Genomic DNA, 25,000 nt, shown 5'->3' on the forward strand with positions numbered 1-25,000 from the left:
AGTCAGTCACCAGAGTCAGACAGAGTCACTGTTCTGCTTGACATTGGGCCTTGCTACAGTTATGCCAAACACTGGTTTGTTTTTAGCATGTACAAGAACTTAAAATGTCAAAAAGTTTTCACAAGGACCTTTTTTTTTTTTTTTTTTTAACGATCAAAAGCTCCTCTGCAGTAGCAGCACAGGACAGAAGTGGACTAGGGTTCATTCTGGGTTGAGGAAACGCAGGGCTGTTGACCTTGTCCAGGCTGCGGTTCTGAACGACTTTGCCCTTCCTTCTCCAGTGCCCCTGGTAGAGGCCCCTGACCCCAGGCCTTGGTCCAGGAGCAGTGGAACGGACTGTCCCAGTTCACCCCCTTCCCCAAACACAGCGCCCTTGAGACAGGACAGGTATCTTTATTAGCCCTGTTCTGACGAGTCATAACCCAAACAGAATATGACTCCAAAAATTCTTAAAAGGATATGACTCGAAAAATGTTACGTGACTTGAGAGAATGTTTAATGTTTGATTCGTTCAGTCCAAAAGCCATGGCATTCCTGGTTCAAAAACGTACCTGTGTGTGTGTGTGTGTGTTAAAATGAGCTCAAACCATTGTCTTATTCAATGAAAAACAGCCACATGTGTGTGAATTTGAATGTGGGACAACGTGCATTGTGGGGACCGCCCCATCAGCCTCTGCAACCGTGCGTTTGTTGTCATTTTTCTGAGAATTACTGATCAGTTTCTTAAAGCACATATTGGCATATAGTGCTGCTGCTTCTTACACAGGGATGTGGAAAGAATCCCAGAACAGAAAACACCCTTTTTTTTTTTTTTTTTTTTCACCAACACTCATCTGGCTGGTATCCCACGGTTACCTCAGCGCCCGAGCTATTTATAGAAACCATATGTGTGTGTTTAAGAATGTGACGGAGAAAACACACACACACCACACACACACACACACACACAAACTTTGTCTGGAGTGAGGACCTGCTAAACACACACACACACACACACACACACACCCACACACGAAAGTTGTGCATGGGCTTTTAGAGAGAAGCTTTCCACTGAAAGTCAGTGAAAATGAGGGATAAATGGGCGTGGCTTTTTTCTCTGCTCATCATCAACACTGCCTGTTTCACAGCCTAAAACAAGAACATTTCAAAACCTTACACTAAGGCATTGTCAAACACTTTTGGGTGAGATTATTCTGTGTGTGAGTAAAGTCAATGGTTAGTTTATCCAGTGTGAATGGACAGCGTCCAAAAGTCTACCAGTTTCCATTCTCAGAGAAACTAGGAAAAAAAAACAAAAAAAAACTTTTTCCCTCACTGCAGACCTTTAAATCCCCCCCACCCTCTCTCTCTCTCGGCCTATGGCAGAGCCTGTAACCACAGAGGAATAATTACTCTGGATAGTACCAAAACGAGGTCTTCCGAAAGTGAAAATCTGTAACTTGTGTAAATATTTAGTCTTACATTAGGAATGTGAGATGGAAAGACCATGCGCAAGAAGGGAACGAGGTCCCTAGAGAAGGAGAAAGGGGTGTGTGTATGTGTGGGTGTGTGTATGTGTGGGTGTGGGTATGGGTGTGTGTGTGTGTTTGTGAGAGAGACAGAGAAACAAAAAGAGAGAGAAGTGCATACGCCCATTGTCACAGCAAGCTGAGCGTAGAGTAGTTTCGGTGGGCACACACACACACACACACACACACACACACACACACACATATGAGCAGTGTCACAGATGTGATCTCATTCCTAATGAGTAACCTAACACAGGATATGTTTTTAGATTAAACTCTTTCCTTTGCAGACAATTCATTGTTTATCTACAGACCTAATCATCAACAGTGAAGTCAGTGAGGACCACGCCCCAGAAAGATTACCCAGACAAGCAAACACCATTAACCGAAGGTACCTCAACTAAAGGGTACCTCTTTATGTGAGCTTGCTTGGCAAGAGCTCAAACACAGCGTCTGTTTGTTGAATGGCAAACACATGGCTGCAGGAGCACAGAGGAGCTTTTGTGTTGCATTTTGGCCTGTGTATCTCATCCTATCCACTTTACGACAGCCCTACGTTTCACTCATTTTCCCCCTCCCCATCCTGTCCTCAGCTGAGACCGTCCACTCTTGTCTTTCTAGGAGTGCAGCAGCTGAGGGAAACAGCACTGTGAGTGTATCAGCAGATCTTAAGACTTCACTTAAAAACACCTGCTCCAGGTGAGGCTCGAACTCACAACCTCGGCATCACTCCACAGGTACTGCCGTATAAGTACCGCGCGCTAACCGATTGCGCCACTGGAGCCACAAACTCTGACCTTGCGGAGAGTTTTGAGTGATGTTGACAGAACGTCAAAAAAGCTTTCCCATACCAGATGTCAAAAGCAGGCTGCCTGTGTGTTTCCATAGCAAATAAAGGGTGGTACCATTGTAAGTTTCTAATGGAACATGCGTTGACTGCTCTAGGAACGGAACCTTCCAATGCAGCTGAACGTTCTATGGGCTCTGTCGTCATGACGTCTTCAGATGCCTTTGTGACATCACTGCCCTGTCCCTCAGCATGTTCACCAAACTGTAACACAAGTGACATCAAATCTATCTTCTAATTAGAACTCCTCAACTATCAGGAATTCCATGCATTTCTGCGTATTTGGGCAGTAATTGTTTGTTTTGGTAACTCCTTTAGGTCTGTTGCTTGCTATCACTGATTATTTTCAGTGTTTACCAGTACAAGCAGTGGACCTGTCTGACGTTAGTCAAGAGCAGAACATATGGAAACTATTTGTAGGTACAAGAGCCAGTTACCTCAACAGTCTTAAAGAACAAGCCTGCATGGTTTTAAAATGGAGTTTAGAAAATGGTTTAGAAATTTATTCCTGAAATAAGCTTGCTGCAAAGCTTACAGCTAGACCATGTGGTCCCAGAAAACACATTGTTAAAATAAATGTGAAAGACATTTATGAAAGAAATTGCACTTTGCATTTGAGAACAACAGCATTCCTTGTCACTGCTGCTGATAATTCCCAATAGTTTCCTTTAGTCTTCAGGGTGTGAGATTGTAGCATGGTAAAGACAGACAGGGGAGAGAAGAGGAATTTTATTTCAGGTCTTTACTGCGTGAGAGAGGGGGTCCCAGGCCAAGTCCTAGATGACCAGAGATGTTTCATTGTGTGGTTACAATGTCTGTGACACACGCACATTTAGATCATGTTTCTGAAAGCCACACACACACACACACACACACAGACATATTGTGGGACCACACACGTCTGTCACGGAGTTTCACACATGAAGTTCACACCAAACCTCCCACACACATAAAAGCACAGAGAGACCAAGAGAGAGAGAGAGAGAGAGACATACACACACATACACACAAACACAACCCCATCTGACACACATAATTATTTGAACACACATGAGCACAGCCCTGATTGAGACACACACACACACACACACACACACACACACACACACACACACACTAACGCTATCTGACTGCGTCCGCTAAATTATGAGACATCAGACCAAAACAGTGAGCGATTTGTATCAAACAGATCAAACAATAGCAGGAAACATTTTGTAAAAGAAGTGGCGAAAACTGAAACACTGAGGCAGACCACCCGCCTCCAGCCCAAACAAACCCGTCTGGCTGCCGTGTACGGCCCAGAACATTTAAGCAATTAATCTCTACCGGAGTGAAGTTCCTTGACGGTACGAGCAGGAACCTGACCAGAGTAAGTAAGACAAATTCACAGAGTCTGTCCAAAAATCCCCTCAGCACGGGAATTAGTTTACTGTTAATGTTTTCTGGGAAGTGCTTTACATTTGTGGAAGTGTGGTGGGAGAAGCATTGTTAATCAGTGATGAAAATGTCTGATTGTTAGCCAGAGAGCAGAGACCGCGAAAGAAGCAAGGGAAACTTCTGTCAGTAGATGAATGACTTAAAGATTGCAACAACTTTAATTTTTTTTTTTTGTTTTTTTGTTTCTGAGGCTCTGAGTAATTTGGCTACAGTCGCAGAGGAACGGTGGAATGTACTGAGTGTCTATAGATGATTTCCCATCAGTGGTGTCTCTCTAATGTGTCAGACAGGGTGGAGGAGGGGGGCAGGAAGGTACAAAGATAAAATAGTTTTCAGGCTGTTGTTAAAGCCGTGAAACTTAATGCCTTTGTCTTCATTTAGAGCAATTCAGCATCCTAAGATCAAGCAGCCTAGAAACATCCTAACTGTTGTTTTTCTTTTCTTTTCTTTTTTTTTAAATGCTCAGAATGACCAGTAACCCCCTTTCCTCTTTAACATTTCCTATGTAATTTTACATTCATTAATACTGACATAAGTGTACAGAGCTTTTAGCAGAATCATTTGCGGTGACGTCTAAACCCGCAGATGAGAACCACACTGACTGTTCACTTATGTGACCAGGTTTAAAACAGGACTGGAGCAGAGGTGAGTGTAAAGACCTTCAAGAGTGTGTTTGGTTTGGTTAAACCTGACTTCTCCAGCAAAGACAAGTCCTGACTTCTCCAGCAAAGACAAGTCCTGACTTCTCCAGCAAAGACAAGTCCTGACTTCTCCAATATAGACAAGTCCTGACTTCTCCAGCAAAGACAAGTCCAGAGATGAGACTGTCTGTCCAAAGTGCTGCAGACTGGTCCTTCCATCACCCAGAGATCTTTAATGCTCTGTGTTGTGTGTGTGTGTGTGTGTGTGTGTGTGTGTATGTTGAGATGCATGGCAGTGTCCACTGACTCAGCAGGTGACTCAGCTTCATCGTCACCATCTCACCAGAAGAGAACACAGAAATGACGTCATTCCTTTACACTTCTCTGAAATCTGTTTTCTTTTTTGTGTGTCTTACTAATTACAATTTATTTATCTCTTAATTTTTTTTCTGTTCTATTACAAAAAAATAAACAAACAGTGTGCTCCATCACAGCAAAAAACTCAAAAGAGAGCGAGAGTGAGAGAGAGAGAGCCTAAGAGAAGGAGACAGAATGAAAGAAAGAGAGCGAGAGAGAGAGAGACTAAGAGAAAGAGACAGAGTGAAAGAAAGAAAGAGAGAGAGAGAGAAACCTTATTCAGATTGCTGGCATTGATGATCTATAGATGTACAAAAGAGAAGTCTGTTTTTCAGCATTACTAAATCATGCCCTCTCTTTCTGGGAAACGCTTTATTATGCCATATTGCTGCCTGTCTTCACCTTCACAGTGTATCTCCTGAGAGCTCCAGAGGAACTTTTCTGTCATTTTTCATTCCAGGACTAATATCTAATGATCTCTTATCATACAATACGTTACTGTCTGCCTGCAGAACCAAAGCATGGACCATCAGTTTTAAGACAGATCAGAGTCCATACGATTTCTGAATGTTTTCAACGTTCTCATGTATTGGTTTTGCCTTGAGCTAGACTCAAACCACCAATCATGGGGTAAGGATTCAGACAGGCCTTGTTAGTGAACTACAAGACCCCAAATTGCCAGGAGACTGGCCAGAGGATCTGAACAGGACCAACCTAAACTGATCGAAGGGATATTTTCTCAAAGTGTTTTTCCTGTTCTAACAGACTCCCCTAATATCTACCAACTGAAACATCAAAAGTTGCGCAACATGCGAGCAGCAAAAACTCGAAAGGTCAGAGCAGACGATTGCTGAATTATTCACCCGATCTTAAGATCGCTGGCTTATCCCCAAGATGGAGAATGTATTGGACCTCTCACTTTACCAGATAAGACCATGTCACTTCAATTTTCACATTATTTATTTATCACATTAAACAATGAGTGACTGGCCTATCAGACAAGTGGCTTCTGAGGACTGTGGCACAAACTCATTAATTATTCATGAGGTTTGCTTGATAGACGCATAATGAGCATCATTACCTGAGCATGGGGTCAAGTGTATGTCACCGCTACAGCATAAGCGCACTCAGCAGACCCAGTGCCACTGAACAATGGCACTGACACATGACTTGTGTGTGTGTGTGTGTGTGTGTGTGTGTGTGTGTGTGTTTGTTACAGTGTCATGTGTCTTTAATATGATGTCTAGACATCAAAGGCTTAGATGTAGAATTGATGGAGGGATGGCATTTGAAAAGTCTAAATTAAATATCAGCAACACTGGGAACATTAAACTCTGGCGCATTCTAGGGAAGCTGAACATTCTACTGGACTCCGTGGATACTTTTATGACATCATAACAATCTCCCTCATCTCATTCCAACAATCAGAAACGAGGTGATTTGATTGGACAACTGATTAATGATGAGCTCATCGACCGAATCTGTCCAGATCTCTGAGCCCACACAAAGATGCTCCAAATTCAGAATAATTTGTTCACCTCAGTCTTCAGGGTTATGGCTAAAGTTTCTAACAATGTGATGATAACACAGTTGAGTGGATTTACAGTGTTCTGTGCACACTGAAGATAACCCATTAATTCAAGTTAAACAACAAGGAGAAGTGAACGATGCTTGAGTCTTTTTAAAATGCTGTGTCAAAGTGCAAAAAACAAAGCAGAAAAAAACCAAGAGAGAAATAACCTCAGGAAATGTGTTTATAAAGTCTAGAAAACACGCAGGACATAAACTATTACACACACACACACACACATTCTCATTCCAAAACAGCACTGTTATCGGCAGTTTGTCCCGGACGAAAACTCTCAATCTTTCCACTCGTTTTCTTTTAAGAGTCCTCTGAGAGGACGAGAAAAGAGGGAGACATGCGCTCTCATTCACACACACTCTTTTATTTGACTTCCTGTTCTTTTCCCAGACCCTCTGTCCAAAGCACCCCTCTGTCCGTCTCCCGTCCCCCCCCCCCCCTTCCCTGCTGACCTGACCCTGAGTTCCCCCATCTGACCTATAACCTGGGCAGAAGAGGAATGGACAGTCTCTTACCGTCGGAAACGTGTCGGTCGCTAGGCCCCGCTGATCACTCTGAGAGTAAAGATCACATTGGTCCACTCAACTAAAACTCTTCCTCTTTGTGCCTCTTGTATCTCTCCTCCCACATTCTCTATCACTCTGTCCCTTCCCTCTCTCTCTCTCTCTCTCTCGCTCTCTCTCTCTGTCACAAACACAGACACACACTTTCTCTCTTTCTCTCTCTATCTCTCTCTCTCTCTCTTTTCATCGGTTCTCACGTATGGCTGTTGAGAGGGAGGTATCCAGTACAGACTCATTCAGACTTACGCATGCTCAAAATAAACAGGACGGAGAGGCGTGACTAGTCTCTCCCTCTCTTTCTTTCTCTCACACACACACACACACACACACACACACACACACACACGTGCACACTTTCTAAGCTTTTATCACTGCTCTGTCTTATGGGGTAATGTTCTGTTTTTTCCATGAAAATCTTTAGTATTTGTTTTTTATTGTTTTGACTTTTTTGGGTACTCAGAACAAATTCATCTGTCTTTCTCTCGTGTTCCCTCTCTCTCTCTTCCTTAAGTATCAATTTCCTGCATACCAAAAAAGGACACAACAGCCTCTTCTCTCTCTCCCTCTCTCCCTCTCTCTCCCCCTTTCCAAGCCTCGGACTTATACTCAGCACATATGACTTGTTTGTACTCTGTGGCCAGACACACACACACACACACACACACACACACACACACAGTTTCAGAGCCAGATGTTTCATGTTTTAAGTCCCATACAAATGTTCCCATTAGACAAATGCTCTCTTTCTTGCTCTCTCTCCTTCTCCCTTTCTCTCTCTCTCACAAACACACACACACACACAGAACCCTGTGATATGCTGTGAAGTGTCGGTCCCCGTGGGTTTAGGTTGAGTGCGGGCGTCGTGCACACATATGTTACACTGTTTACTTTACAAAGAGCTTTTCAGAAAATGCTCTGCCCTGGAGTATTTTTTCCCGCAATGTTAAAGCTGTCACTTTAACAGCCGAAAAAAGGCTGCCTTCAGCCATCTGCAACACTGAAAAACAAAACACATGTCTCTCCTTCAAAACAAAACAAAACAAAACAAAACAACTCACCAACAGCGCAAACAATCCACATAGTTTGGACTAAAATCTGGAGATGAGAAACGAATAAACGCCATACATTTGATATTGATTTACAAAGGGACACAGAGGCCTGATTTCATGTGTTTTGTTAAAATGAAACATTTGGATGCTCCTTTTCATCGTACCTCTGTTAGGGTCAAGCACTCGCTCCCATTCCCTCAGGACCTAACCAGGGCCAGCCAGTCCCATGAGAGAGAGAAACAGAATGGATCCTACGTTTGCCGTTCTTAAGAAAGAGAAACATGTCCCAGTATCCCGCAGCTGCCAGCTCTCTCTTTTTCTCCTCTCCCCTCTTTCCCTTGTTAATGATCAGCTAACACTGCATTTACGGAAATGATTTCATGGGCCTTATCGGAAAAAAGAGAGAGAGAGAGAGAGGGAGGATGGGAGGGAAAGAAACAGAACTTATTCAGAGGAAAGTTAAGATATGCCATTAGGAAGAAAGAAAGACAGAAAGAAAGAAAGAAAGAAAGACAGAAAGAAAGAAAGACAGAAAGAAAGAAAGAAAGAAAGACAGACAGAGAGAAAGAAAGAAAGAAAGAAAGAAAGAAAGAAAGAAAGAAAGAAAGAAAGAAAGAAAAAGGGGGAAAATGTTGGGGGTTTTTTTCAGTGTACTGCAAGTGCTCAGCTTTACCTGTCTGTTGGCTCATCATGAATAAAACAATCAGAACACTGCCCTGAAGGTCCCCTCACACAACTGACCTGAGCAACAGACTCAAACAAACGACCACAGAGCTGACACAGGGGAGACGCGTGTAAAAGACAGATCTGTGTGTGATTAGACAGACTGAGGTGAGGGGATTTAAGAGACATTTCTGTAGCTTGGATTTGCACACGAGTTTTCTGCAGGCTTCTTTTGGGCTTCACTCCAATGTTTCTGTCTCACTCTCCGGGGCCTGACTGGGCCCTGGCGTCCGAGGGAACGCGGTCATTCGTTGGCGGTGGCACTTTGAACGCCGTGTGCCTGTTCAGAGTCGCTCTTCCTCTCTTTCCTCACCGGATGCGATCGGTTACAGTTACACTAATTAAAGCTGCAGTAATTAAAAAAATCGTTTTGCGAAGTGTGTGGTCATTAAAGCAGGTCATCAGGTGTTTCAGCGCTGCTAATTACATGGGACAGTCGACATGTCACAATTTTTGTGGTGGAAAGATTTTTCACAACAAGATTTGAACTTTTCTTCAACTTCCTTCTTCCTTCTGTCGCCACCATGTTGATGCAATTGAACAGAATTAAGGGACACTCTGGCATGGGTGTGCCGTTATGGCTCTGAACAAGAACAGTCAAAGAGACAGTCGTGTTTCATAAATTTATATACAAAATTCAAATATTCATATAAGTATTTTTAACATTGTGTGCAATGATCTCTATTGTAAATAATAAATATCTTTGTTTCACGTTTGACAGTACATGAAAATAAAATGTATCGCCAAATAAATAAATTCTAGTTCACTTTAGATTGTGTACATTAAATACATGCTTATCCATTTCATTTACAGTCTGTGTACATCTATCATTTTTTTCATATAAATGACAAAACAGAAAGAAAAAAAAAGGAGAATGAAGCAGAACTCTACTTGGCACAAGGTAAACATAGTATCCACTTCCTCACTAGGAAGGGCGCGCTATTGGCTAGACTGGTCCGTCAGTCATCTCCTTAAGCCAGTCATGGCCCCATGTGGTTAGTAAAAATGCCCTGATCCACCAATGGTAGGATCTGGGAAGCTAAGCTCATTTGAATATCCATCTGTTCACAATCATTCACAATCATACAAAAACAGAAAAGACAGAAGTTGTTAACAAGATGTTTATAGAGCTGTGTCTTTCAGTCCAGGATACAATAAAAATTCCAGAACTCCTGTGTGGACTTTACTTAGGTACTGATCAGTGCTATTAACTCAAAAAAGTGCTAGAAACTTGCCAAAACAAAGCAAAACTGAGCTGAAATTACAGGCTCAACCAGACAAAACGCATCACAGGAGAGACGGGAGAGAAAAATCTGTTTTGTTCTCTCATTCTTCATTTCGGATTGTTCACGTGCTTACGCAAAAAATGAATAAATAAACAAATAAATAAAGTATCCATAATAAGAATTATTAATGTCACACAGTCAGTCACGACTTGAGAAAATCAGTGAGTGAAAAGGTGAAGGTGAGAGGAAGTAAGAAAAGGTCTGGTCATTTGGCGGTTCAGACCATTTGAACTAAGACAGGAGGAGGAGGAGCTAAACACAACTCTATGCTATGCCCCTCCCCTTGCTTAATATGCTAACCCCTCCCCCCAATCTACATATCCCCTCCCACAGTAAGGCCACTCGTAAGTAATGGTGAAGAACGAGTTCAAACATTCGCTGTTTGGCAAAACTCCCTTCAGTGTGACTCTCTCTCTCTCTCACACACAAACACAGACATAAATTATTCTTTATTTGTTCTCCTGATGTCCATATTCTTTCGTAAAATTACCCAACTACACTGCTCTATATCACTGTAACTCCACAAACACTGCTAACTCTGATTCCGATTGCATCACGATATCAATTACTAAGTTTTAAAACATGTTTTCGATTTAGTTTCTTTCTTTTCCCTCCCTCATCTCCTCCCTCGTTCTTTCTCTCTCTCTCTCTCTGCAGAGACAGGTAATGAGGAGCTGTGTTCTTAAGGCTTTAAGTATGAGAACTAAACTGCCAGTTAAAAACAAAGCCTATGACCGTCAGTCCAACGGCCCTGGGGCTGTACGCACGGCTGTTAGACCGGGCCCTTAATCCCGGGACCCAGACGATCGCAACGTTGGCCCGGGCAGGACCTGACGTGGTCACACAATACCCTCACGTATTCTTGATGTCAGCGGAGGTATCATTTTCGATTTCTGGTATAAAACAAAGCACCGGCAGAGCACGCTTACGTCCAACGTGACCTCGTTAGAGATGAGGCATCAGAGAGGGACAGCAGCTCAGACCGCTGTTCGTAACCGCCGTCATCGCTCACGGCATTTCCAGAACCCCGGTCAACACCTAACGGTCAGGTGAACGCGTGCGTGTGCAGTTAATAAAATGACCGCGGCTGACACGGTGGGCCAGCGCAGCCCGAGCAGCGAGCACGGCGGTCGGTTAAAACAGAAAACCACGCGGTGGCACAGGGACACAGACGTGTCAGTGGCCTAAACCTCACGCTTTCACATTTCCTCTTCGCTCTCCCACCGCTGTGTCGTAGGGTCATGTTGTCATGGCAACCCAAACTGTTCTCCTCTCTTGACTTTTCTTTCTCTCGACACCAAACGTAGCTCTGTTGACTAAAGCTGATGATACAAATGCTGTATTAATGTCCTGCAATTCTGCTTTGTGTACAGATGACCAAATTAGAACATAGAAAAATTACAGTTAATTCACAGTTCAGTGAATTTCAGAGGTTAATTAAGTTTGAGTTTGAGTTTGAGTATTAGTTATAGTTTAAGTTTAATCCCTTTATTAATTCTTCAGTGGGGAAATTTGATCTCTGCATTCTAACCCATCTGGAGAGCGGTGAACACACACACACACACACACACTAAGTGCAGTGAGTTAATAAACACACACACACACCCAGAGCAGTGTGCAGCCATATCCGCAGTGCTCGGGGAGCAGTTGGGGGTTAGGGGCCCGGGGAGCAGTTGGAGGTTAGGTGCCTTGCCCAAGGGCACTTCAGCCGTGCATATTGAGGGAGAGGAAAGCGCTGTTCATTAAATGTGGCCTAATTGTAATTTTAATTATTAATTTTAAGTTAATGACTTAACTGGACGTTAATACATTTCGCACACACCTATGGTGGAAATAGCATCATATTTTGTTAGAGGCAAGGTGGATCATACAGTTGTTACAGGCCAATCAGTCGTTACAAGACAATCAGGTGTTATAGGCCAGTGAGTCTTTACAGGCCAGTCAATCATTAAAGGCCAAACAGTCGTTAATTCCCTATCCACTGTACAATGGACGGTCGACGCACGGGCCCCGTATGGTAATACATACCCAGCTTCACTTATTCTGTTCTAGTGTGTGTGTGTGTGTGTGTGAATGTGTGTGTTTATCAAACAGGTGTAATAAGTAAGAGTTCACCCAGCTATCCCTCCTGCAGCGTAGGACAGACCAGGAGGGAGCGCAGCTCAACCTGTACATCATAGAGGTGGAACTTTCCAGAGTGGCAATGACTGTTGCTTTGGAGACATGCATCAGACAGTCTTTCTCTCTCTCTCTCTCTCTCTCTCTCCTTCCACCCATCCACTCTTTCCCCTCATCCATCCCTCCTCATCTTCCCTCCTCTGCAGGTCGTGTTTCAAACTTGAGTTTGACAAACTCTTTGGCGACTTCGTCGTTTTGTCGTTGGGAGAGAATGCGTAGGGCTGTGACTCCGGTTTCGTCGGTTCCGATCCGCGGGCCCATGGGAGACCAGCAGACACAGCTCCTCCGGTCGGCAACGTCCCGCAACTGGATCACGGCCACGCCCACCAAACGGTCTGCACGACCAAAACAGTAGTCCTTCACCGACACCTGCACCTCGTAACAGTCTGGACTCACTCCCTTCCCCAGCACACTGACAGAGAGAGAGAGAGAGGGGGGGGGGGGAGAAAGAAAGAGGGGAAGAGAAAGAGAGAGGGAGAGAGAGACAGAGGGGGAGAGGGAGAGAAAAAGTGAGAGAGAGAGAGAGAGAGAGAGAGAGAGACAGACAGAGAGAGAGGGGGAGTAAGGGGGCGAAGAGACAACAGAACCAGATTGAAATAAAAAGAGAAACTCGAGCCAAACGACAGATCAAGAGGGAGAAAAAGTGTAAAAGCCAAAGGGGTCAAAAGCAGGAGACAGAGACGAAATATGTAAAACATGTCTGTTTCTCACAGCAATCACACACCCATAAAAAGGTCCTTTTTACCACCACTGCCTAACACTGTCCTCTATATCCACATGATGAAAGCTCACTGATGAATCCATATTTCTAAAGCCAACAGAGAAATGTAAGAGAAACATGTCTCTTCTCCCCTTTTCCTGGAAAATGACACATTCGGAACACATCTTAGGTGGAAAAAAGAGCGGCAGTCAGTCCTGTGGAGATTCTCACTCACAATTGAAAGGCTTCGTTGAACTTGGCTGACCAGCAGTTGTTTTTGGATTTGGTCGTGAACTTTCGCTTCTTATCAGTGAGCGAAGGGCCGACCAGATTCACCTCCACGAAGGGTCGGAACATTCCGGATGTCTGCCACTTCAAGTCGTTTACAGCGATTACTGAGAAAGTAAGAGAGAAAGAAAGCGAGAGAGAAAGAGAGAAAGAGAGAGAGACAGGGAGCGAGAGAGAGATACGGAAAGAGAACAGATGAATACATGGAAACATGAGTGAATGGAGAGACTAATAAACTGTCAAACAGAGTGAAACACTCACACAGATAGACTGCTAGACAGGCAGACTTACAGACAGATAGATAGACAGACAGATAGATAGACAGACAGATAGATAGACAGATAGATAGATAGATTGCATTTGAACTCATCTCTCTCACCTCTCACGTTTAGTTTTTGCTCTCCATTACCAGCAGGGGGCGACAGATCCACCTGAATAATGGCCTCACCCACTGGCTTCTCCACCCCTGAGCCTGTCAGCCAAACACACACAACACACACACACACACACAGACAGGCAGACACAGAGACAGACAGACAGACAGACACACAGACACACACACACACACACACACACACAACACACACAGACAGGCAGACACAGAGACAGACAGGCAGACACAGAGACAGACAGGCAGACACACACATACACACACATACACACACATACACACACACACACACACACACACAGAAAGACAGACACACCGACACACATACAATATGTAGTAATATCAAGATGACAGAGCACAGATTCAGTGAACATACTGCAGTTTTTAATGAGATACAGGAGGGAGCAAATGGGGGTGTCGGTGGGGGGCGATGTAAAGCTATTAAATGACTCACCTCTGTCTGGTCGAACTTTCTCATTGGGGGTGATCCTGATGCCCATACCATTATGCACTGACAGAAAATACAGGAGGCGTGCGGATTAGCACTTATGTCACATATACATACGTGTGACTGTGTGCGCGTGTGTGTTTGTGCGTGTGTGTATCTCACCTTGGGCATGTGTGTGTGTGTGTGTGAGTGTGTATCACACCTTGTGCATGTGTGCATGTGTATGTGCAAATGTGTGTGCTTGTATATGTGTATGTTTGTATGTGTGAAATGAGTGTATTTGTGTGTGTATGTGTGTGGTTTGTGAGGGTTAGTGTGTGTGTGTGTGTGTGTGCCTGCATGTGTGTTAATGTGTGTGCTTGTATATGTGTATGTGTGCAAGTTTGAATGAGTGTGTGTATATGTGTGTGCTTTATGTGTGTGAAGGAGTGTGTGTGCGCGCGTGTGTGAATGTGTGTTTTGTATGTGTGTGTGTGTGTGTGTGTGTGTGTGTGTGTGTGTGTGTGTGTATGTGAGTGTGTGTGAGTGTGTGTGTGTGTATGTGTGTGTGTATGCGTGCGTGCGTGTCTCACCTTGTGCGTGCTGTGTGCTGACAAACGTGCGTATGAGAGCGTCAGTGCTCTGTGTGTAGAGAGAGAGAGCATAGCGCAGAGACGACAGCTCCCCGCTCCTCTCCAGATAAACCTTCTTCAGCCCATTCCCTCCAGCATGGAAAAATTGCTGACGGAGAGAGACAGAGATGTAGAGAGATAACAGCTCAAACAGCCACGAAAAAAATAGACAGACAGACAGACAGACAGATAGATAGATAGATAGATAGATAGATAGATAGATACCTTAATTGTGTCCAGTGCTACTTCCATAATGGCACACTGTTTTGGTGTCAGACTCTTAGCTTCGCCACCTCCCTGTGTCAGTCAACAAGACAGACAGCTGTTAGCCACACCCACTTCCATAAAACACTAAAACTGAAAGCTAGGGCTGTTCTTATGGCTATGATAGTAGAGCAGAAATAGAGGAAAACATACTGACTGTAAGCAAAAAGGATCAGTGAAAGAACATAAATATCTCAATGCAGCGGAGAGTATGTCACAGTAGTTGATGTTAAAGAACTGATGAGTGTGAGTGTGTGTCTGTGAGACTGGGAGAGACAGAATTAGAGATTTGAGATTGTGAGAGAGTGAAACTTTTACCCTACTTTTCAGAATTGTCTCAATGAAGTTCAATGTGTTTCTAAAGAAAGTTTTCAGACTCTCTATGTGAATGTGTGTGTGTGTGTGTGTGAGAGAGAGAGAGAGAATACCTTAAGTTTGGAGAGCTCCTTGGCAGCAGTGAGAATCTGGGCTCCCTGAGGAGAGAAACACCCAGAAGTGTCATCAACTTCACTAGCACATCTCACACACACACACACACACACACACACACACACACACACACACACACACACACAGAGAAACACACACACAGACACACACACATGCACAGAGAAAAACACACACACAGAAAATCACACACACACGCGCACACACACACACACACACACACACACACACACACACACACACACACACGCATAATCACATACACATGCGCACGCACACACACACACACACACAAACTCCACTTGAGACAGGGGCAAAACTCACAAGAAATAGAGCTGACAAAAAGAACTGACATGTCTAGACCAGTAACTTCACTGGGAACAGAGAAAACTATGACTGTCTCACTGGGGGGACCGAAAGTCAAAGACTGAGAGACTGTCTCAATCCACTCCTTGTTCAAGTGCGTGTGTGTGCGTGTGTGAGTGTGCGTGTGTGAGTGTGCGTGTGTGAGTGTGTGTGAGTGTGCATGTATGAGTGCGTGTGTGAGTGTGTGTGAGTGTGCATGTATGAGTGCGTGTGTGAGTGTGAGTGTGTGTGTGTTTGTCTTCTCTTAATCTGCTTTCCCTGAGTCTGAATTCTATTTACCTACACACATTTTCAATAATCTTTCCCAAACAGATAATCAACATTTCTGATCCAAGATTTAAACGGTGACATATATCTAAATAACAACATATCTGATCTGAACATTTACACCTCACACGTCAGACACATGTGCCCTGATTGACTGTGTGACTTCCCAACCCAACTAGTAACAACACGGCACCTTTTCGGTTAAACTGTGCTTTGGTGTGGTGGCTTAGTAGGCAGTAAAACCTGTCCTGCAACCAGAGGGTTGTCAGTTCAAGTCCTGACCACAGCCTCTCTCTGCTGGTATGTCTACATGCTAAACCCTGTGCTTCCTCTGGAGTGTGGTGCAGCCCTGACCCAGACAGAAATGGATGTGTGTGTGTGTGTGTGTGTGTGTGTGTGTGAAATACTTACCAGGCTGTCATTGCTTTGTGGCAGCACGATGCTTTTCTCCATACTGATCAGAACTGTCTTCCAAAGATCCTTCAGCACCCTCTTCAACACCGTCTTCTCACACACGTCTGCAAACACGCTCAGGCTACACAGAGAAGGGAAACACACCCACGGTCAGTCAGGGCCACATGAACTACGGCAATAGCCCCAATACCTCTGCATGCAGAAACTGTCTATGCCAGATCCAAAATGGCATCTACAGGGAGGAATTAACTCCATCTGTAAGTCCCTAGCTCTTGGCCGTACACAAATAGCTGGCGTATGAAGCTGAGAGATTCCCCTCAGCTGTTTAGAGCGAGATAATGTTGTTCATTCCATTAAGAAATAAGGAGTTTCATAGATATACTTCTATGACAAGAGCAAGGACATATTTTCATTACAAGATCTTTTAATAAGCAAATTATGTGTAATTCAGACCTGTGTAAACGAAAAGAAAACTTGGTACTGCACAAATGCTACACTGTTGCTAGGCAACAGAAAGTTTACTTTACTAGCTCTTACCAGTAGGATTAACCCGCAATGCTAGTTAACGCGGTGATATTTTAATAAGCTAAAACAGGTGAACTCATCAGAGACATGACTACATTGGAAAATACAGCAAGGCTCTGAGCGTGTTTGAACTGGTCAGCGCTCGAGGCCAGAGACATCCACTTTTCACTTAAAAAAAAAAAAAAAGAAAGTGAATAAGGCGAACGGTAAACAGAGCTCACTTAGCGTCGAGGAACTCCATTAGTGGCCTGAGCATGTTGTCCGCGTCGGCTTCGGCCGTGTTCCGCGCGTTCGCATTCAGAGGCCCTTTGATCTGGTACAGAATCTCCGCCATCTGACGCATACACACATTTATACGGTTCTGGAAACTAGAGAGAGAGAGGGGGGGGGGGGAGAGAGAGAGAGAGAGAGAGAGAGAGAGAGAACACATATAAACATCAAAACGCCATCTTATATACCAACTGTTGCACCGCATGACCTTATGTCAAATGGCACCTCCACGTAAACCGTAAACATTGTCCTAATAATGACATCACAAAACACAGAAAAACTTCCTTTCTTAATCTGATGGATATATATTTTATGCTGGGCCAACATAAAATTTGTTAAGCATTTGTTTGTGTGTGTGTGTGTGTGTTTCACTGACCTCTTCGCAAACATAGCACTCAGGTTATCCAGCACTGTGTTCAGTTTCACCTGCAGATCATTCAGGATGTCGGCAGCCTCAGAATCCAGCTGGGTACACACACACACACACACACACACACATGCGCACACACACACACACACACACACACATTCACATTAAATGTCATACACTGAAAACTAGCCCACAGTTACTCATCGAAATATTGTTGACTCTTATATGACCTGAGTCTTCCTCACAATGTTCTGTTGATCATCATTTATAAAACAGGTCGGTCCGTTTCCTACAAGCTAAAACAATTTATAAAAAACTTAAATTTACGTTTAACAGAAATAGATCCCTGTGTACTGATCAATATTCAAAACTCAATAACACATTTGTAATTCAATTTCCATTGGCAAGCATCCTTTATAAACTCCAGTTATGCACTTCAGAGTAATCAGAAACGCTTCTTCCAACAGTGACAGGGTGCACACAGGGAACTGATTATTGTTTACGTGGATTCCCGGCGACAGTTGCCCGGGCAACCTCCATCCTACATTCCCCCAGGGTTCTGTATGCAAATGACTTGCGCATCTTAAATACCTTCACTAAGTGCCATGAATGAGTTGAGAAGGCAGTCACTCTAAACCTATCTGTGGTTGTCGCGGTAATGGAATGAGCAATGACTAGTTAATGTGAATTATCGGAGGGCTGCAATTGACCAAAAGAAATAAATAAATAAAAAAGACAGTGACTGGGAGTGAGAGATCAATGAATGAGAAATTTAAAAGGAATATCACAGGAACGGAACGCTGTTGATGGTACAGACCAAACCCACTCTGTTTCCACATTACATGGAATTAAACGCGTCCGATAAAAAACCTACATACGTGCGATCATTAAAATACTCCCAAATGCTCTACAGTCTAGCATCACTGCACCATCAGTTTGACGCCTCCTCTGTTCAGAGGCTTCAGCGCTGCACCGTGTAAACCAGACGACTGATCTCAGAGAAAAGAGGAGAGCAGTGTCCCATTAACCACAGGGTAAAGGGCTCATTAGTGAGGCTCTCCTTATTCCTTTTTTTTTTCTCTTTTTTTTTTTAAAGAGAGAGATTGGAAAGTGTTTTAATGTCCCTTAAACTGGTGAACACACAGTCTGTTCTGAGAGGGGAAAAATCTGTTAAAGGTGTGATTAGTCACAGCCTGGAAAACTAATTCACTGCAGGGAAGCATGTAAATCTGATTACATAAAGAGAGGACTTCTCCACCAGTGTTTAATATAGAATACAGATCATGATTTAAAACAGAAAAAAAGAGAGAGAACAGCAATGCCCTTAAGAGAAAAAAAAAAAGCGTTTTCTTTAACAATGTCGGTGCATTTCAGAGAGAAGCGAGATATTTAATCAGGGAGATCGTATCTTCTATCATGACCTGGCGTGCGCACACACACGCACACATGAACATACAGATGCACACAAGCACACACACTCACACCCAAACACACACGTGCACACACACACACACACACACACACACACACACACACACACTCACATGCACACACACGCACACACACACACACACACACACACACACGAACATACGGATGCACGCACGCAAGCACACACACTCACACACAAACACACACACACATAAACACGCACACACACACACACACAGAATCCTGAACAGCAGGTGTACCTTTTTTGTATTGTCCGTCACCTCATTCTTGAATTGGATGCAAGCAAAAGAAAAGTCAAAGAAAACATGAAAAAAAAAAAAAGTTTTTTTTTGCCGGGGGGTGGGAGTGAACAGTGAGAATGCATGGTGACTCTACAGGGAAAGGGAGGGAACTCGACAGAGGTGAACTCATGAGCAGAGAGCTGCACGTTAACAAGGGTGGGACCTTCTTGGTTTATGCTACACTGATTTATTGGGATAAATGGGATTAAGGTTCATCTGAAGTACAGGGAATAAATATAAATTATCAATCAAACAAACCTTATTTTCCTCATTTTTCGACTAGAGATTTAGGAAAAAGCGCACACACGCGCACACACACGCACACACACACACACACACACAACATCGATAAAGGGAGAGTAAATAAACAAATATAAATCTTTTTAGTGAAAAGCTGCAAAATAAAACAGTTGTTCAGAAATTATTTGTCAGACTGACATAAACAGCCTTCTTTACGAAACGCTATGAATTCTGGAGAGAGTGAAAGAGAGGGTGAGAGAGAGGGACACAGAGAGAGAGAGAGAGAGAGAGAGAGAAAACTGTGCCCACAGTGAATAAGAGTCCATGTTCTTTTCAGTAGCACATATGCATTAACACGGATCAGTAAAGGCGGTCTGATGTGTGGACAAATCACTTTGGCCTGAGGCAACTTCTGGATAAATAAATAAATCACCACATACATAAATAAACAAATTGATGAATCATAACCTGATCCCTCAGCTCTAATAAGCCTTTATGGCAAAAACTCTCTTGAGCTATTTCTGTTAGCCAGAAACACATCTGGGTCAGACCTCTCGCATGAATCATTAATTGACCCCTCTGTTAGTCTGTTTGTCCTAAAAAGATTCATCTGGTCTGAAAATCCATGGCAGAGACAACAGAGCATGAAAGCATGAACTGAGCTAAAGACACACACAGACACACACACACACACACACACACGTGCGCGCAGGCATGCTGAAAAGTACTGCATCATACTTGCGAGGCATTAGCTAATGAGAACATTAATTTACAATATACACACACACTAACCCACATTCACTCCCTCTCTCTGTCACTCACTCTCTCTCTCTCTCATACACACAAACATTATCTCTCCCGCTAATCGCCTCTCTGTTTCCTTCTCACACACACACACACACACACACACACACACACACACACACACACACACACCCCCACACATACACACACTCCCCTTCTGTCTGCCTGTCTCTCTCTCTTTCTCTCAGGCACAGAACACTGTTTGATACTGAGTTACATACCTCTTTGGGTTTATTCTCCTCCTTTAGAGAGAGAAGTGAAAAACACACAAAACAGAACCCCAGTAAACATTCAGAGCAACACACACACACACAGACACACAAACACACACACATATACACACACAAAAATGTTCACACAGACGAAGGTGTACATACATACACACACTCTTGGAAAGGATTCAGAAAGCTCTCAAAAGGAGAAGATGAAATTCTGGATTACACGACTTCTACAGATTTGTGACTTATGAGTGTGTGTGTGTGTGTGTCTGTGTGTGCGTGTGTGTGAGTGTGTGTGTGTGTGTGTATGTGCATGCATGTGCGTGCGTGCGTGTGTGTGTGTGTGCGTGCGTGTGCGCGTGTGCGTGTGTGCGTGCATGTGCGTGTGTGTGTGCGTGCGTGTGTGTGTGTTGGGGGTGTGGGTAGAGGGGGTGGCTAGGGAAAGCTCAGCTGAACCAACCTCTTTCTCTTTGTCTCTCTTTTCAGCCTAATCGAGGATGAGAAAAGGAAAACAGACAAAAACAGAATGAGTGTTCATCTCCTAACACACTACTAACAACACACACACACACACACATACACACACACACACGCACACACACACACACACACACACACACACACACACTCATACACAGATACATTCACAGATCCACACACACACACACACACACACACACACACACACACTCATACACAGATACATTCACAGATAAACACACACACACACACACATACATTCACAGATACACACACACACACACACAGACACACAGGAGTGCTCACACCTTTTCTTTCTTGGCCTCAGACTGAGGAAGGAGGGAAGAAATGGCAAACAGAGGGACAATGAGTAAAAAGAAAACAAAAAACATTTATAAACAAAAAACATTTATAAACACGTGCATTTATAAACACGTGCATTTATAAACACATGCATTTATAAACACATGCATTTATAAACATGTGCATTTATAAACACATGCATTTATAAACACATGCATTTATAAACACGTGCACACTCACACGATAAATATATAGACTGGCAAAGAGCTAATCTAGCTAGACAGATAGACAGATGGATAAATATAGTATAGCTGTCTTCTAACAGAGCAAACATGCTTTTCTAATAGCTGGTACTATGGAGTGCATGACACCAGTCTGAATTTACACTGCATTAAAAACCTAGGAACACACACAACCTCCCAACTGCACAAACATACCTTCTCTTTTTTACCACGCTATAAAAAAGACAGAGACAGAGAGAGAGAGAGAAGAAAAAAAAAGAATAAAGTTAAAAGAAAAGGAATGTGTGGTTACCATAAATGAAAGACACAGAGAGATGGTGTGATAAGACAGGAGTTAGAGATGGAGTGAGTGTGATCAGATGAGGGGGAAAATGATTTAGTCACGAAAATAAGCCAATGAGTCGATGACTGAGGCCCAGGCCCTCGCGGCCAAAGTGACAGGACACAAGTCACCGTCAGCAACAGTCGCTATGGTAACGGGCACATTCAACGCTCTCTCTCCCTCTCTCTCTCTCATACACACACACACACACACACACACACGCACAGGAAAGGCAGAAATGCTGAGGCAATATGAAAACAATGACATTTTTGACAAGTTGATAATGACCAGCAACTTCAAAGAGAGAAGCACTGAGTGATGGACTTTGTTCAGACAGAGACACACCCAGTTACCCCCACACAGGCGCACACACACACTAACACACACACAGGCACACACACACACACACACACACACACACACACTAACACACACACAGGCACACACACACACACACACACACACACACACACACACATTCATACACACATACACAGCCCCACAAACACACACAAACAAAGAAAACACACATACACACACACGCACACAAACCTACAAACACACACACACAAGCGCGCACACACACACACACAATATTTAATGGGTGTATATGGGGAAATGGAAGGGCAGCATGTCCCTTTACAGACAGCAGTATGTGTGTCATCATTTATAGAGTTTCATTTAAAACTTTGACATATTGTCCCAGAATGCTGAGTGATGGTTGAATGACAGTGTCTGGACAAGGTTTTAAAACCCAAACCTTTTCCTCCTCACTGTCTGCTTCCTCCTCTTCCTACCGCCGGGAAAAGCAAAGACAAAACAACTTAAACCAAACCAAAACAAACCAAACCAAAACAAACCAAAACAAACAAACAAAACAGTTCGAACCCCAATCACGCCTCCAGGGAACTTCCTAAAAAAATATCTCTGGCACAAGTTTTACAGGTCTGATCTGTCAGGCTGAACATCCGCTCTAAAGGTCCTGCTCATTACTGCCACTGAAATGAACAACTTTACCCAATACACAAGGCCTTTAGCAGCCCCCAACGAGGTTCTGTTCCTGAACCGTGACATCCTCATCCTCATACCACACCATACACGCACTCTCAGTTTTCCTTCATCTTCACACCGACAAAACAACACCAAACAACAACACTCACAGAGACACAAAAACTCACAAACACAGAGACACAAACACAGAGACACAAACAGAGAGACACACTAACACACAAGTGTCTGACTCTATAAAATAGTAGTTTCTTTTCTAACGACCAGATTTTTTTTTTCTGAATCCAGTAAACCAACCTTCTTCTCTCTCTCCTTGTTGTCGATCTAAAATTGAATGAAACAGAAACACGCAAAGTTGGGCATTTCGCTGTCTTAAATTACAGAAACACCCTTCCTAAAACACCACTACTGTTCACTAAACACCTATCTGAGTCCGTGAACTGAAAAAAATCAAATCTGACATACATCTAAAAAAAACCCAGCCAACTGAACACATGTTTACAGGGATACCGTGATTATTTTTGTCTTAAACGACAAAAATAGATTACTGTCTGCGTGGTTTCCTGTCCATAGCCTGTCGACTGTCTCGAGACAAGAGAAGTGTTTTCCAAATGTAGGATCTGAATCAAAGGCTACTCGAAACAGTCTGATTTCCTCTGCCAATGAGTCACATCACGCACTCGCGCTGTGCCCTGAATTAAACCTGGGGAATTCTCCACCCTTGGACCCAGCCCGTTCTGTTTCTCTCTCCCAACATACCTCAGATCCCTCCGAATCCGAGCAGCCGGACTGATGTTCAGAGAAAGGACACAAGAATTTTAGTTAGGAGGGGGAACGGATGACAACCAAATGGATAAAAACCAAAATTATAACTCATATATATATATACACCCCAGCGCTACATTCAGCGACAGTAACATATAACAGCTTCCAGGATTAATCCAGCTAATAAATTTGGAGAGGTTCCACACTGGCAGCCCTCTTGCCAAGCTCTCATTCTCAGGCACTCTGCTTCACTCTCATACATCAACACAGAGCAGACAGAGTCAGTGTCTGGGTATGTATGAGGTATCGTTCTACACACACGCGTTTGTTCACTTCACTGTCTCACCTTGGTGTCCGAGTCATCAGACTGGTGGAGAAAAAGAGCGAGTGTAAAGGGTGAAGAGGAAATAAAAGTTGTCAGTCAAAGTCAGACAGGCTATACTCATTACACACACACACACACACACACACATTCAGACTCTCTCTCTCTCTCACACACACACACACACACACACACACACACTCAGACTCTCTCTCTCTCTCACACACACACACACACACACACACACACACACACACACACACTCAGACTCTCTCTCTCTCACACACACACACACACACACACACGCACACACACTCAGACTCTCTCTCTCTCTCTCTCTCACACACACACACACACACACACACACACACAAACATACACTCAGACTCTCTCTCTCTCCCTCTCACACACACACACACACACACACACAAACATACACTCAGACTCTCTCTCTCTCTCACACACACACACACACACACACACACACACAAACATACACTCATCTTTGAATTCAGTACAATCTTTTTTGTGCACTTTGAAGCACAGAAGCACACACACTCATGAGCTCACACACACACACGCGCACACACACACACACACACACACACACACACACACACCACTTATTGAAAACACAAATACCCACCTCATTCCCTTCATCATCAGTGATAGCCTGAAGAACAGATGAGGATGAGGAAGGCATGGGACAGAAACAGAGTTGTATGATAGCAACACACACACACACACACGCACACACACACACACACACACGAGCTGTAGAGTGTGTCTCAGCACTTTAGAACGTTTAGTAACAGCCAACAGAACACTACTGGTATGTGTTTCTACGGTAACAACACTGCAGCTATGACTGAAATACTGTAATATCTACAGCATGTCACCTAATTCAGTCATCACATCATCGAGTTATGATGGAACTGACAGTGTTTCTAAGCACCCACGACAACCAACTCACTCTAACTCACACATCAACTTTTTTTTTTTAATATGCATAAGCACTGTGTGCTAAA

General features: G+C 43.6%; 2 protein-coding genes and 1 non-coding gene across 3 annotated transcripts in view; all 3 read right to left on the reverse strand.

Annotated features, from left to right (window-relative positions):
• Window positions 1-8,284, reverse strand: part of atp8b5a (ATPase phospholipid transporting 8B5a) — a 35,173-nt gene extending 26,889 nt beyond the window's left edge. Inside the window, exon 1 of the mRNA XM_030791346.1 lies at window positions 8,152-8,284. The gene's annotated coding sequence lies outside the window, so the exon portion shown is untranslated. The remainder of the gene's footprint in view (window positions 1-8,151) is intronic.
• On the reverse strand, window positions 2,200-2,292 carry trnai-uau (transfer RNA isoleucine (anticodon UAU)). Its single transcript is given in 2 exon segments — window positions 2,200-2,235; window positions 2,255-2,292. It is a non-coding gene; the product is annotated as a tRNA-Ile (tRNA).
• Window positions 8,285-12,300: 4,016 nt separating the features above from the next.
• The window catches only part of unc13ba (unc-13 homolog Ba (C. elegans)), a 99,828-nt gene continuing 87,128 nt past the window's right edge, over window positions 12,301-25,000 (reverse strand). The window contains exons 34-42 of the mRNA XM_030791732.1: window positions 17,542-17,630; window positions 17,117-17,263; window positions 16,382-16,491; window positions 15,305-15,381; window positions 14,838-14,909; window positions 14,574-14,721; window positions 13,542-13,634; window positions 13,110-13,269; window positions 12,301-12,586 (exon numbers count right to left, since the gene is read on the reverse strand). Coding sequence (XP_030647592.1) covers window positions 12,301-12,586; window positions 13,110-13,269; window positions 13,542-13,634; window positions 14,574-14,721; window positions 14,838-14,909; window positions 15,305-15,381; window positions 16,382-16,491; window positions 17,117-17,263; window positions 17,542-17,630 — 1,182 coding nt within the window. The remainder of the gene's footprint in view (window positions 12,587-13,109; window positions 13,270-13,541; window positions 13,635-14,573; window positions 14,722-14,837; window positions 14,910-15,304; window positions 15,382-16,381; window positions 16,492-17,116; window positions 17,264-17,541; window positions 17,631-25,000) is intronic.

Source organism: Chanos chanos, chromosome 14, assembly GCF_902362185.1.
Source record: "Chanos chanos chromosome 14, fChaCha1.1, whole genome shotgun sequence".
Lineage (NCBI taxonomy): Eukaryota > Metazoa > Chordata > Actinopteri > Gonorynchiformes > Chanidae > Chanos > Chanos chanos.